Genomic DNA, 14,999 nt, shown 5'->3' on the forward strand with positions numbered 1-14,999 from the left:
AAGAAAAGGAACTCTGTAACTTGGTCCCCTTTGTTTGGACCTGTTGAGACCTGATGAATAAGAAACCTGAACCATTGTAGATGGCAATGGTGGCTTTTGATTCCCTTTCATAAAAAGCTTGCCTAAGGTATGCACAAAAGTCCCTGAAACAGCTGCGCACATTTTCCCCACAGGAATGGTCCGGAGCTTCCTCCCACGGCTGGAATGCCAAAGGTAGACTTACTAATCCAACACTAATTCACTTGATTTTCTCTCCTTTTGCAAGTCGGCTTGCGTTTTTCAAATAACAGCAACAATGAAACGCCGCAGGACCAGCTCAGTCCATGTACTTTTTGTTCCTTGCTTTGGAGTGAGTGTTTTTCAAATCATTTTTTTAAAAGTTGAAACATTGCTCCAGAGGAGGAGGAAAAGGAAGGAGACTGTTGACATCACAGGAACCAGCCAGTTGGTGCTGTGCACAACCAGCTTCTTCTGTGAGCAGCAAAAATGGGTGCGCCCCCCCCCCCCCGAATCATTCAATAGGAGACTAAACACTTAGTGTCCCTTTGCACCGGACATGAACTCAGATTATGCCTGTCTGGATGAAGGCGGTGAAGGGTGCTTGCTGAACCCCCTGCTCTTGATTTATCCTGCTTCAACTCAGCATCGAGTGTTTTAAAAGTCCTGCAAGGTTTCCCAACTGCAGCTGGACAACACAAAGAACTCCCCCCCCCCCCAATTTATGGTGCAGAAAGCAGAAAACGAATGGCTTATTCCACTGAGAGGCAAAGCAAAGACACATACATGCACCCATGTGCATGCATACATGTGCATTCTAAAGCACAGAAGGAGCCATGGATCTTTGAAAAAGAGGAAAACCAGGCTGACTATTATTTTAAAGGCAGGCTGGCCCCATCTTTGCTGGACGTTCACAAGCAGGTGAAGAAGACCGTTCTCTCCAGGCAGGCTTTTACTTACGTAGTACCTGGCTGAGATTTTTTAAAATAGGAATGGTTTGTGAAATAATGTCTTTTTCCTTTTAAATCTGTTATACAACTACTTTTATATGACATTTTCCTGGCATTTTAACATGCAGCAGGATGGTGGTATCCATGGGGATATTCCAAGCCCCCCACTCCCACAGATACCAAAATTTCTGAATACAACAAACCCTTTACGAAGCATTGTCTCTGGTTCCTTCTAGTGGTCCGTTTTCGTGATGCACGTTGGAAACGTCTATTTCTGGGAGTTTTGGTTTAATATTTTCAGGCAATGGATAAGTGAGATGGCTGATCTCCTGCTCCTGCAGCTATGGTACTCCTACTGTAATGTTTACTTAATTTCTTCTATAGATTTGTATAGTTTACTGTTTTTAGCTCTCAGAGGGTGGTGGGTTGTTCGTTTGCTTTAAATGATGAAAGCTGCCTTGGTCAGGGCAAAAATATTTTAAATAAATGAGTAAATGTCAGTTGAACCCTGCACTTGGACACAGAGCATCCAGGCTCCTTTTACATGCCACATGAGCTTGGGAAAAGCAGCATGTCAGCCTGCTTCCGATGCCACGAGAGGTCCTTTTAGGTGCTCTGATGCTAACGCTCCCCCTACGTAGCAAACACCCCACACCTGCCTGAGCAAGGCATGTCCGGAAGTCCCTTCGTACGGCTCCCAGAAGGGTCAGGCTTGCCAGGCACGTATGGGGGGCCTCCAAGGTTGAGCGGCCCTCCTCTCTACCATCCACCACCATATCTCCACTACCAGCTCCCAGCGTTCCTCACCCTGACAGCGAAGGTGCTGGGATGCCCGAGGTTTCTCCTGCCTCTAAGATGTGCAAAGGAAACGCAGAATGAAAGCCGACCAAGGGCATCCGCATGGCTGCTGGACACGGAAACCGGCATTGCGGGCCGGGCCGGAGCCCAACTGCGGGAAGCCTGATATTTCCTCCAGACTTGTGACATGTGGCGCTTTTGATCTCCAGCGACGTTTTGATTTATAGCCAGTGATATTTCTCTTCAGAAAAGCGTCTCTCAGTTGCCCCACGTGCGGGCTTATCTGTAGCGTGTCGAGGAAAACTGATAGAAGTTTCGCCTTCCCGCCTTAATATGCTGGAGATGAAAACCATTAGGAAGGAACCGAGGACGTTCGGATCAAGGACACGGCGTTGGTGCTCAGGACCAGATAGTGCTTCTGGGCCCCCGTTTAGAAGTAGTGCCTTGTTTTGGACGACCGCTCCCAGGATCCCCCAGCAGCGGCCATTCTGGGGGGGGGTGTAGTGTAAAAGGGAAAGATTTGAGGGGCTTCTATGGTTGGGGGTGTATTGGTTCAGAGCGTGCAGATCAAATAAGTTCATCTATATCTTGTTTGATCCTGTTTCCATCCAAAAGCCTGCAGGACTGAGAAAAGGAGGATCCTGTCTTTATGGGTGTATTGGTTCAGACCGTGCACATCAGATAAGTTCATGAACGCGAAGTCAAAATCTCGCTTCCTGTAGCTTGAGCCCATTATTACCTGTCTTCTACTCAGGAATGATTGAGAACGCATCCTGCTCCTCCTCTGTACCTTTCAAGTCTTTGAACAGTGCTATCCTTTCTCCCCTCACTTTTCTTTTCTTAAGGCTAAACATGCCCAGTTCTTTCCATTTTTCCTCTTAAGGCTTGGCTTCCAGTCCCCTGATCCTTCTTATTGCCCTGCTCTGAACTTGCTCCAGTTTGTTGGCATCCTTCTTAAAATGCGGTCTCCAGATCAGTATTCAAGGTGAGGCCTAACCAGTGCTGAATAGAGGGGACGTGGTGGCACTGCAGGCTAAACCGCAGAAGCCTGTGCTGCAGGGTCAGAAGACCAGCAGTCGTAAGATCGAATCCACGCGACGGAGTGAGCGCCCGTCACTTGTCCCAGCTCCCGCCAACCTAGCGGTTCGAAAGCATGCAAATGCAAGTAGATAAATAGGGACCACTTCGGTGGGAAGGTAACACCATTCCGTGTCTAAGTCGCACTGGCCATGTGACCATGGAAGATTGTCTTCGGACAAACGCTGGTTCTATGGCTTGGAAACAGGGATGAGCACCGCCCCCTAGAGACGAACACGACTGGACAAAAAAATTTGTCAAGGGGAACCTTTACCTTTACCTAGCACCTCATTGGGTTTGGAGACTTCTGTTAATGCAGCCTAAAATTGTATTGGCCTTTTTTGCAGCCGTGTTGCGCGGTTGGCTCATATTGAGCTTGTGATTTACAACAATTCCAAGATCCTTATCCCTTGTACTATTGCTGAGCCAGGTGTCCCCCATCTTGTAACTGTGTGTTTGGTCTCCCTACCCTGCAAAGAACTTTGCCGTTATTTCTTTGGCATTTCATGCTGTTGATTTCACCCCAGTGCTCAAGCCAGTAGTTGCCGAGAAGCCCTGGGCTCGGCCTTCTGTTCTAATCTGGATTCTCGCAGTGGCGGTCTCCTAGCCAGCTCCCCTTTGAGTCTGCAGCTCTTTTCTCTGAAAAGCTTGTCTTTTTTGTTTTTTTAATCCAGATGAAAAGAAGAGAAAGTGCTGGAGTCCCCCTCTTGTAGGAAAGGTATGAAAGAAGAAACTCTCTCCCTTCACCTTCCAGCCTGGGAGGTTCAAGAGGGAGCGAGTCTCACGGGTTCCTCATTGAAAGGGGGAAAGGAGGCAGCGGAAGAAGACGCTGAGATGAAAGGGTGGGAATCAAAGCAAGCAGCCAAGCTTGGAGGGGCAAACGGCTGGCCTTCCTTTGGCCTCTGAGCAAGGCCGTCCTCTGCAGTTGCCTTCCCACGGAGAGATCCGGTTGATGGGCTGGAGCTGGAGGGAAGGCGCAGGTACCTGGGCAGCCAGGTGGCTTCCTAGAATTCGTCTTTCCGTGCACGCCCCCACCCCCCGCAACTAATGGGGCCATGAGCATGGGGTGCCTCAAGATGCGCTGCAGTTAATGGCCTCCCTCCCAGAGCCCTGTGGATAATGATGTTGGAATAGGGGCATCGGGCGGTGGCATCCGTCACTGCCAAAGGCTTCGGGATTCTGCCTAATGACTTGGCGAACTGGGAGCCGGTCTTTGCTTTGGACATCGGCTGCCGTGCTCCATCCGCTGACAAATGACGAGGCGCCCGCTCCAGGTGGGTTCTGGATGCAAGGGCCTCGGAGACTCATCTCAGGGGATGTCCTCTCCTCTCTTGGTTGAATTGCCCGCCTACGCTGGACTGAGGACTGTCCCTCTCTCGGGCATCTCTCCAGGAAGGTCACCTTCCGTCACTGCTTGTCCCACAAAAGCTTGGGCCAAACTCCCCAATCAGGAGCAGGTGGGTCTGGAGGCTGTTTTTTTGCTTTCAGGGTCTCTCCGGTCACCCAAAAGTGAGGAGAGGATAGTGAAACAAGAGGTGACTGGAACTCCCCACCTAGCTTGTGGAAATGGGTATGGGGGGAGTTCAACAGTGCTGGAAAGACAGTGGACTGCACTGCTGGATAGCTCAGTAGGTTAGGTATCGATTGGGAGTTGGATTCTCCATGGTGCCTCCTTGATGAGGACTGGACTGGATGATCCTTGGGGGTCCCTTCCAGCTCTGCAGTTCGAAGATCATTATTACAAAGTTATTCCTTTGCGATGTCTACTTGGTTCTGGCATGTCGTGAGAATGGCTGATGGTCGGATTCCAAAAGATCTCCTGTATGGAGAAAGAGTGCAGGGAAATCGCCCCAGAGGGAGACCACAGCTGTGATACAAGGATATCTGCAAGTGGGATCTGAAGGCCTTAGGAATGGACCTCAACAGATGGGAAACCTTGACCTCTGAGTGTTTAGCCTGGAGGCAGGCGGTGCATCACGGCCTCTCCCAATTTGAAGAGACCCTTGTCCAGCAGGCCGAGGCAAAGACGCATTCCTGAAACCAGCCAAATCAGGGAGCTGGACAGGGGACAGACTGTCTTCAGGCTGGAAGGGATTATTTCTCTCGAATTGGCCTCCTCAGCCACACGAGATGCTGTTCCAAGTCCTCCATACAGAGCACGTTACCATTGTGTCTCTCGAGACTGAAGGATGCCTAATCTAACAACTCTCATTAGACCAGGTTTCACATGTCATGCACCCAGACCTCTGGGAGGAACGTCACAACCACCACTAAAGGGATGCTTCCTGTACCTTAAACAGACCCACGGAAAAGGACATTTCAGCTAGTGTGGCTCACTTTAGAAGCTTCCTTGGGTGGAATTCTCTTTTCCAAGTCACCACTCAAGGTCCTGAAGCTCTCTTTTCTGGTTCATCCAGTCATCTCACTTCTACAGGATGGGGGCGGTGGCCATCAGCTTCGTCGTTGTTTAGTCGTTTAGTCGTGTCCGACTCTTCGTGACCCCATGAACGAGAACACACCAGGCCCTCCTGTCTTCCACTGCCTCCCGGAGTTGGGTCAGGTTCATGTTGGTTGCTTCGCAGACACTGTCCAGTCATCTCGTCCTTGGTCGTCCCCTTCTCCTCTTGCCATCACACTTTCCCAACATCAGGGTCTTTTCCAGGGAGTCTTCTCTTCTCATGAGATGGCCAAAGTACTGGAGCCTCAGCTTCAGGATCTGTCCTTCCAGTGAGCACTCAAGGTTGATTTCCTTCAGAATGGATAGGTTTGTTCTCCTTGCAGTCCAGGGGATTCTCAAGAGCCTCCTCCAGCACCACAATTCTTCAGTGGTCTGCTTTCTTTATGGTCCAGCTCTCACGTCCATACATCGCTACTGGAAAAACCATAGCTTTGGCTATGCGGACTTTTGTTGGCAAGGTGATGTCTCTGCTCTTTAAGATGCTGTCAAGGTCTGTCATCGCTTTCCTCCCAAGAAACAGGTGCCTTTTAATTTCGTGGTTGCTGTCTCCATCTGCAGTGATCGTGGAGCCCAAGAAAGTAAAATCTGTCACTGCCTCCATATCTTCCCCTTCTATTTCCCAGGAGGTGATGGGACCAGTGGCCATGATCTTAGTTTTTTTGATGTTGAGTTTCAGACCGTTTTTTGCACTCTCCTCTTTCACTCTCATTACAAGGTTCTTTAATTCCTCCTCATTTTCTGCCACCAGAGTGGTATCATCTGCATATCGGAGGTTGTTGATATTTCTTCCGGCAATCTTAATTCCGGTTTAGGATTCCTCCAGTCCAGCCTTCCGCCATCAGCTTAGCGTATTTTAAATGGCATTTAAAAAGGGGCGCAGCCGTGCCATTTGAGAGTTCTCCCTTTGAGCACAAGAGGAATCTTAGTTTTAGTTTTTCAGTTCAAATTCCCAGAAAACTCAGTTTTAAGGCTTGAATTGCAGGTTCTTAAGAGAGATAGGAACTGCTGCTTTTAGGGGAGACTCCCGTACCCGAGAATCCCAGGCTGATTCTGTTGGAGTTTTGACAACCTCGCACGCGGCCTGTAGTTTGCTTGGCTGGGAGGGAAGTTTCTGGGTCGGGGTGCTGTCAATCTAGGCAGCACGAACCAATCATTCTTTCCCACCTCTGAGTTCAGAGAGAGACCCGCCTCTCTGCTAAGTGTCCTCTTTCCCTCTCTTGTGTGTTTCGAAGTCAGTTATTTGTTTGCTATTAGTTTGGTGTTTCCTGTTTCCAACTGTAAGTAATTAACCATTTTTATAACTTATATTACTAATGTCTCAGAGTGAGTTACTGAAACTGTAAGTGACAATTCATGAGAAAGGGGTGGACTACTCTGGGGATCTTAATCTATTTATTCTCCTCTGTGGATCTCTATACTTCTACTGCATAGCAAAAAAAAAAAGGGGGGGTTGATTCAAAACTCTGCAACAGATTCTGGGATAATGTGAGCTGTAGTCCAAAACCACAACAATAATATTTATCTGTGGCTAAAAGTTGAGGTTTAGTCTTCAGATCAGTTCAGAGGTTCAGTTTTTAGCTCATTTTAAGAAACAGAGGGCAAATCGCAAAAAGGAGACGTTGAGACAGGCACATGGGATCCGGAGCTTGCCAGTTCCAGTTGGGCTTTAACGATATCCCTTCCTTTAACCCCAATTACCATCTAAGCTCCTGGGGGGAAATCCACATCGTTCGGGTGCTCAACTAGCCTCAATTTCTGCTTCCTGGAGTCCAGTACGCCTCGGTAGTTGAGCCCACAGTATCTATATATATACTGTCGTGGCAGTGGAAGGACGCTGGCAAGAGCTAGGAAAGAGGCAGGTTGGCGAGGGAGCTCAGCCGAGACGTCCATTCTCCCCTTTCTGGGAACTTAATGAACCCCAGCTGACCCAATAAAGAGAACATCCATGCAAAGGCGGAGGGCTGGCAGTGCTGGTGAGCGGGTAGCGCAGAGGGTTGCCTGTACGATGGTCTGTCCTGCACCTGTTTGAGGTGAGGAGCTCCCAGTTCCAGTGAGGTTGAAGAGGCTTGTTAACTGAGTTTGGGGAGGGGGAAAATCTCCCATAATTTGGAGCAGCAGCACACGTCCCTTCCTGCCGGGGTCACAAGCCACCCAAAGATGGAGGAGAAGGTCGCTGGCATGGAGAAGCCCAGAGGGGTCCCGGGAGAAGGCTTCCGAGGAGAGAGCACCTCCTTTTTCTTTTCTCCTCCGGGCTTTCTTTCTCATGCTTTGTTCCTCCGCCTTCTACCGTGCAGCTTGGCTTGTTTACTAGAGCTGCCCGGACCTTTCCCTCCTCGACTGGCACTTTCATTCCCAGGCACAACTTCACTCTCCTTGCAAACGGAGCAGCTGACCTGGACTTAGCAGGGCGCTTTCCCCTGCCTTCGGCACCGCACGTTCTCTTCCATCCTGTAATTCTCCTTCTAGGAGAACTTTCCGTTGTGCCACGTCTGGGCATCTCATCCTCTCACAAGGAAGGTGAGCAGGAGAGGAGGATTCTTACCCCCCCCGCCAGCCCCCAGCTTGGGTGGCTTAGTATCAAATCCTTCAAAATGTCGAGGAGGCTTTGGCGGTAATCCCGACAAGCCAGGGGAAAAAACACCACAAGCTGTTCTGCCACAGAAAGCAGGGAGTGGGAAGGAGGGAGAAGTCACTGCCAGGATGCAGCCCTTGTGAATGTCTTCCAAAAGGATGTCCAGCCAAGGCGGCGACTTGCTTGAGAGCCCAGTTTCCTCACCTGAATGCCTCAGGTGGAAGGAAAGATGTCAAGGGTGGAGGCAGCCAGCCCACGCCGGTGGCTTCCAGGGCTTGGAAAAGTCTCTTTCTTTTTTTTAAACTACCGTTCCCAGCGTCCACCAGCCCACAGGTGGTCATCTAGCTGGAGGACTCGTCGTCGTCATCATAACAAGAACAATAACGTTTCCAAACTGCCTAAAGTGCCTATAATAATAAATAATAACAATTGTGTGCCATCAAGTGGGTTCCGATGTATGGCCACCCTTTTGAGAGTTTACTAAGGAGCAAGTGCTCGGAGGTGGTTTCCCCATTTCCTTCTCCTGGTGGGACTGCAGCACAGCTGGAAGTAAAGGTAAAGGTTCCCTTTGACAATTTGTTTTTGTCCAGTCCTGTTCGACTCTAGGGGGCGGTGTTCATCCCCGTTTCCAAGCCATAGAGCCAGCGTTTTGTCCGAAGACAATCTTCCGTGGTCACATGGCCAGTGCGACTTAGACACGGAACGCTGTTACCTTCCCACCGAGGTGGTCCCTATTTATCTACTCTCATTTGCATGCTTTTGAACCGCTAGGTAGGCAGGAGCTGGGACGAGCGACGGGTGCTCACTCCGTCATGTGGATTCGATCTTACAACTGCAGACAGATCTTACAGTACAGAGGCTTCTGCGGTTTAACCTGCAGCGCCACCACATCCTTGCAGCGCAGCTAGCCCGAGGCTAAAAGGAGATGTCCTGTAATGTCGGGCCAAAAAAGGTCCACCTTGGCCATGGACTGGGGTCAGGCTGGAGCACTATTCCGTAGGCATCCGTCATGAAATCAGTTGTGAAATCGCTTTGCACTGGGGTACACACCACAAGTGGTCCTGCCCTTTTTTATTCTTTAATTCTCCTTCCAGTGCCTGAATTTGGGTTTTGTTCACACTAACCAGATGAGAGTGTTTTAGCTCTCTGTGCTTGGAGAGAGCGCGCCAGGTGAGACACGTGGGCTCAGGGCCTTGGAGGGCCCCTTCTGACGCCATTGTTGCTGGGCGGAGAGGACGGGACTTGTCATCCAGACAGATCTGGAATCTTCCGGATGGAAAAAGCTAAAACCATATAAAATCCAGAAGGGGTTTGGCTTCCCCTTTAAGATCTAGCGATTCCATAGACAGGAGCAATCCATACCTCCTTTCTCCTCTGCCCTGGGACCAACATGCCATTTCTGGGAAGCGACATATTTTGGCTAACGAAAGAGAGGACTCTTATCGCCGTGCTTTTCTGCCTTTCGAATACCTTCCCGTGGAAGCCTGCGTTGTTCTGTTTTGGTGCCAGGTTAAAATGGCTTTATTGGCCCAGGCTTTTTACATGCCGGTTCCCTTTCATTTCCTTTCATTTCATGTTTTTGTCCCTGTCAGATGGAAACAATTTTCACGTCTCTCAATTTTCCCGTATTAAGGCTTGGGTGGATGCTGCTTTTATTATATTGACTATTAGGACCCTGTGTTTTATTGTGACAAAATTGGTTGAAAGCACAGTTTGTGTGTTTGGAAAATAAACACTTAAAAAACAGCCCTTGCCACAGATGATTGAGTAACAGGAGGAATTTTCACCCATTTCCCAATGCGGGCAGATGCACTCTCCTCACAGCTCCAGATTTATAGCTTTTTGGGTTAAATCACTGAGAATTGGACAGCCAGTGAGGATGCTGGGAATTGTTTTCCCAAAATTAACTTTATATAATTGATGTAATTTCCAAAATGGGCTGTTTAGATGTGCAGGACGTACCCCATCCAACAGGATGCTCCTCCAGCAAACTTCTCTTCCCCTTTTCAAAATGCCTTTGGTCCTTTCTCCTACGTGGAACCCTGCATGCGTATGTACACACACACGCACACACGGCTGGGGATTCTGGGGCTAGTTGTCCAGAGAAGGGAGCCATTTCCAGAAGCTCTGTATCCAGCTTCTACGTGGTCACCCTCTCGCCTTCCTCAACTCTCCTCCTCTCCCTTTCTGTCCCTCTTCTCCTTCCAGAGATGCGGTCCTCGAGCAGAAGAGGGTGGCGTGTAACGGCCTTCCTCCGGCGGAGCTGCAGGGCAAGCCAGTGGCCGGCTTAGCCGCACCGCTAGCCCCGGATAAACAAGGTAAAATCCTCTATACAGATGGGTGCAAAAGGAGAACACTCTACGTCCCGTGTGGCATTGTTGGGACCCATGGTTCTGTTTCCAATTCCCAAGGGACTCCCGTGGCCTAAGGCATCCCCGATCCACCACTGGGGTGTCTTCTTACCACCACAGGGACCACGGCTCCTCCTGTGGAAAGCTGGGGCTTCTCGCTGGTCAGGGGCTCAGGATTCTTTTCTTAGAGAGCCACGGCTTTGACTCCCCTAAAACAGAGCGGAGGATTCAAAGGGCTTCACTAAACTACACCTGTTGGCCTTCAGCAAGATGCAGCCACACGGCACGCTTGTTTTCCATGCAATGATCTATTTAACATGGTTTTACTATTGCAATTCATTGTGTTTCTAAACTGCGCCTCTTTTTATGATCTGTGTTATGAGCTGCAAGATGGCCTATCAATAGAACAGAATAGAATGAGCAGGAAGTGCTCTCACTGGAGATTACCTTATATCCAGGGGTAAGCCACGTTCATCTTTGCAACCACCAGTACTTTGTGGTACCTTAAGGAGCTTTGTGGCACAGTAGTTAAACTGCAGTACTGCAGTGAAAACTCTGCTCATGACTCAGGTTCAATTGAGGTTGACTCGGTGTTCCAATCTTCCGAGGTCAGTAAATTGACTTCCCAGCTTTCTGGGCATGAGGGCTAAAGTACAGCCTGCATAATTAAACTTCAAACTACCTTGTTGTTTAGTCGTTTAGTTGTTTAGTCCTGTCGGACTCTTTGTGACCTCTGCCGTGGTCTTCAAGGACCAGAGCACGCCAGGCCCTCCTGTCTTCCAGTGCCTCCCGGAGTTGGAGAGTCGTTTAAACACCATAGGGTGCTATCTAAGCAGCCTGCTTGTAAAAAAGAAGAGCTAGTGGTGCAAATGAAATGAATAACATAATAAGTCAACAAGGCTCCTTTGGAGCAATCTTTCAGGGGTGCTTCTTCAGACACGGGTCGCCGCCCCCGAAAGCGATGTCAAATAAAAGCTTGGTAGTCCTTCATGTACTGCAAGACCCTTTGGTTTTGATTTTCGTTTTTTAGTCTTTAAATTGCCACAAAACATGAGATTATATAATTACCGTACAATTGGACTCATTTCACACACTAGCAAGGCGATGCTCAGAATATTCCAAGGTAGGCTTTAGCAGTATGTGGACCGAGAACTTCCAGAAGTACAAGCTGGATTTCTTCCTTCCTTCTCTCTTTTCCTTCCTTCCTTCCTTCCTTCCTTCCTTCCTTCCTTCCTTCCTTCCTTCCTTCCTTCCTTCCTTCCTTCCTTCCTTCCTTCCTTCCTTCCTTCCTTCCTTCCTTCCCTATACTGCCCTATGAGTGCCTAGCAGTATTCTGTGTGGCTTTACAGCACAGTAATAAAACATCTAGAACGGACATTAAAATCAGATCATGGAATCCAATAAAAACAAGACATAAACAAATAGAGGAGAGATGTTTTTATTCTGTTTGTTCTTCGTGCAAAACAGACAAATGCCGCCACCTCTTTGAGAGTTATTAATGCTGTCTGAATTGCCACCAGTGGTTATATTTATGGCCAGTGATGGTGCTGTTAAGACAAAGGAAGGATCAGCAGGTATTTCCCTTCATGTCTGCCAAGCAGCTGCCTGCCCTCTGTTTCTCAAATGTGGAGTAGACCTTTGGTCTAGATGGGTGGGGTAGAAGTCTAATAAATAAATAAATTAGTTAAATAAATAAAATAAATAATTTTTGCCCACTCACCTGCCAAAGGACATCTCCCTTTCCCATACCTCAGCTTGGCCCCCAGAAGAATATTGCCGTCACCGCTGCCTCCTCTCAAAACCTCGAAAGCTAAACCCGATGTGGGAGTAGACCTTTTCACAAATGTCTAGACCCACATCTTTGTACAGGAGCACATAAATACAGCAGGACCCCCCTCCCCTTATCCGCAGGGTCCCTATCCACTGATTCACTTATCCACAGTCTGCATGTATTAAAAGAAAAATCCCAAAGATACATATTTCTAAAAATGAAGTTACCAGAACTGACCACGACAGGGCGCCAGAGACAATGCTATACGTATACATAGCGTTTGCTACTATAATAGCATTGGCTATGATCTACTATATTTTTCAGCCTCTCTTGGGGGAACTTGGCACTGATTTCCCCACAGATACAAGGAGGTCCTACTGTACATTATATTTTAAGACTCAGAGGCTGCACATCCAGGGTTTGGCTCCTGCTCCTAATCATCCGTTGTGTCCCATGAGGATCCAGTCTTCACACCTGTTTTTTTTCTCATGCCCTTTTTAACCACTGCCATCAAAGTGGGGTGTGCAGGCCTGCCATGGGTAGGGAAATGAAAAGGAAGCCAGAGGTGGGTGCGGGCTGCTAGAAGCCAGGGGAGCGGGTCTTCACGGCCACCCTTGCCAGGCCTTCTCTGGAGGTCAGGTTGAGCCCATGACCTGGGGGGTCGCGAGACGGTCCACCCTGGTAGGGAAGGGTCCCTCTTCCCACCCCGCGCTTTCCACAGAACTCAACCTACAACTCCCTTTGCTGAATGTTTTTGGTCTCACCGAGTTCTCTTTGCTTTGCAGTTCTGATCATTCCCTTGGTGGACAAAGATACGGGGACGGTGGTTTGTGTCATCCTGGTAAGTGAGGCCCGGGAAGCAGAAGACGGGCGCACCTGCGCGAGGCACCTGGGCGTCCTCGGGTTCCAGGTGGTTCCAGGTGCCCACCTCTCTCCTCTTCGGAGGACCACGCCGCGTGTGAGGCAGAAAAGAGCAACCGTGGGCGAGTCTTGTACCCCTTATCTTCTTCCCCCTATATTTCTTTAACCCACGTAAAGAAAGACCTGGGTTTTCCCTCTCGTGGGGGCTCCCATAGGTTGCCGATGTGATCTGCCCTCCTCCTGCATGAGTACTGGGAGCCATGGAAGATGGTCTTGCGCAGCCCCCTGGAATATCAAAAGTCATGGGATTGTATTGCTTCCCTATTCTGGAATTGTTCATCGAATAGGCCAGTTTCAATTTTTAAAAAGTAAACTTCTTTACGCTATGCTCTAAATTAGACAATAACGCTTGGAAAGGTGGAAGGCAGGAGGAAAAGAGGAAGACCAAAATATGAGATGAATTGACTCCCTCAAGGAAGCCACAGGCTGGAGAGCTGAGCAGGGCTCTTGAGAACCTGGCATTTCGGAGGTCATTCGTTCACTGGGTCACCCTAAGTCCGAGGTGACTTGACATTTGGCTTCCTTTAGCTTGAATCCATCGTTACATGTCCTGCACTCTGGGATGACTGAGAACAGATCCCGCCCCTTCTCTGTAGGACAGCCTTTTGAGTATTAAAAAAGCAGGATCGTATCGCTCCCCTGTCTTCTTTTCTCAAGGCTAAACCTGCCCTCCATTTCTCCTCCTAGGGCTTGGTTTTCTAGCCCCCGGACCCTCCTGGTCGCCCTCCTCTGAACTTGCTCCAGTTTGTCAGCATCCTTCCTGAAGTGCAGTGTCCAGAAGTGGACCCAGTACTCTAGATGAGGCCTAACCAGTGCCAAATTGGGGGTGGGGTGGGGTGGCTAGCACCTCGCAGGATCTGGAGACGACGTCCCATCAAAGCCAAACAGCCACTTAAGGAGGGGAGCCTGAGACCCACTGTTCAAAGTGAGAAATGAAAGAAAGAGGGGACCCCCCAGGCCAGTGAAAAGGTCACGAGAGACCTCCGAGACACTTTTTTTAAAAGTCTAAAGTCAGGTAACAGCAAAAGCTTACCTGGCAAGTTACCTCTAGGGGCTACGTGGTCCAAAATCCTCCCCAGGGAGTAGGGCCGGGGTTGTGTGGCCGAGGGGGTTCTGGGGGCTGCAGTCCAAAAAGGTAACTTTCCCCAGGGAGCCAGAAGAGTCCTTTGCTCTTGTGCCCAGGAAGCCAATTAGGAAGGGAGATGTGGTACGAGATCAGAGGGGGTGTCTTTTTCTTTTTGGAGGGATGCAAAATGTTTAATGGGGAAAGAGGTCATTTTCACGACATCTCGTATCTTGGAGGGTCGACGTGAGCAATCCTAGGAGCTCTTCACCTCGAAAGATGGGCTCAGGCCCTGGAATAGGACGTTGCCTGGAAGTGAGCCATTTCTCTCCCCGGGATCTTCGGGGATTTGCACCTCTACCCTCTAAGAAGCTAACAAAAAAAAACGTTTTGCCTTAGATGGGCCGTTGAAACAGAACTCCCGACACTGCCTTTGCTTCCGGCCTCTGAGGAACCCATTTTAGAAAGGTCTTTGAATGGGCTTAGGTCCGTCCGGTGGCAGAGCCAGAGGTGGGGAGTTCGAGTCCCCCACGGGGCCTTCTTGGCAAGGACTGGACCCTCCAGAGGTGGCCTTCCAGCTATGGAGTTCAAAGGTTCTCATTATATTATCAGCATTATAAGATTTAAAATGGAGGTGAGGGTTATGTTCAAAGACAGATCATGCGCTCTAGAGCAGGGCTTCCCAACCTCAGGTGCCCAGATGTTCTTGGACTATGACTCCCATGAATCCTGGCCAGCAGAGGTGGTAGTGAAGGCTTCTGGGAGTTGTAGTCTGAGAACATCTGGGCACCTGAGTTTGGGAACTGCTGCTTTAGGGGCTTCTTGGGCACAGGGTTCCCACAGAGGACTGGGGATGGCCTGGAGGGGGTCCTTGGGAAGCCTCACATGCCCCCCCAGGTAGCCCTCTGCCCACCCATGGACCGCACAAGGTGTCACCCCATTTCGCCCCTGGCCTGACAGTTTGGCGATCTTCTGGCCCAGCCGTCAGGGACCGGATCGAGTCCCTCGCCCGGCTTATCTCTCCCTGGACTTATTGGGCTG

At 49.6% G+C, this 14,999-nt stretch overlaps 1 protein-coding gene across 2 annotated transcripts in view; it reads left to right on the forward strand.

Annotated features, from left to right (window-relative positions):
- Nucleotides 1-14,999, forward strand: part of PDE2A (phosphodiesterase 2A) — a 350,282-nt gene that overhangs the window by 282,662 nt on the left and 52,621 nt on the right. For both annotated transcript variants that reach the window (XM_072993391.2, XM_078390561.1), the window contains 2 exons: nucleotides 10,061-10,170; nucleotides 12,760-12,815. In XM_072993391.2, coding sequence (XP_072849492.2) covers nucleotides 10,061-10,170; nucleotides 12,760-12,815 — 166 coding nt within the window. The remainder of the gene's footprint in view (nucleotides 1-10,060; nucleotides 10,171-12,759; nucleotides 12,816-14,999) is intronic.

The sequence above is a fragment of the Pogona vitticeps genome, chromosome 3 (genome assembly GCF_051106095.1).
Source record: "Pogona vitticeps strain Pit_001003342236 chromosome 3, PviZW2.1, whole genome shotgun sequence".
Lineage (NCBI taxonomy): Eukaryota > Metazoa > Chordata > Lepidosauria > Squamata > Agamidae > Pogona > Pogona vitticeps.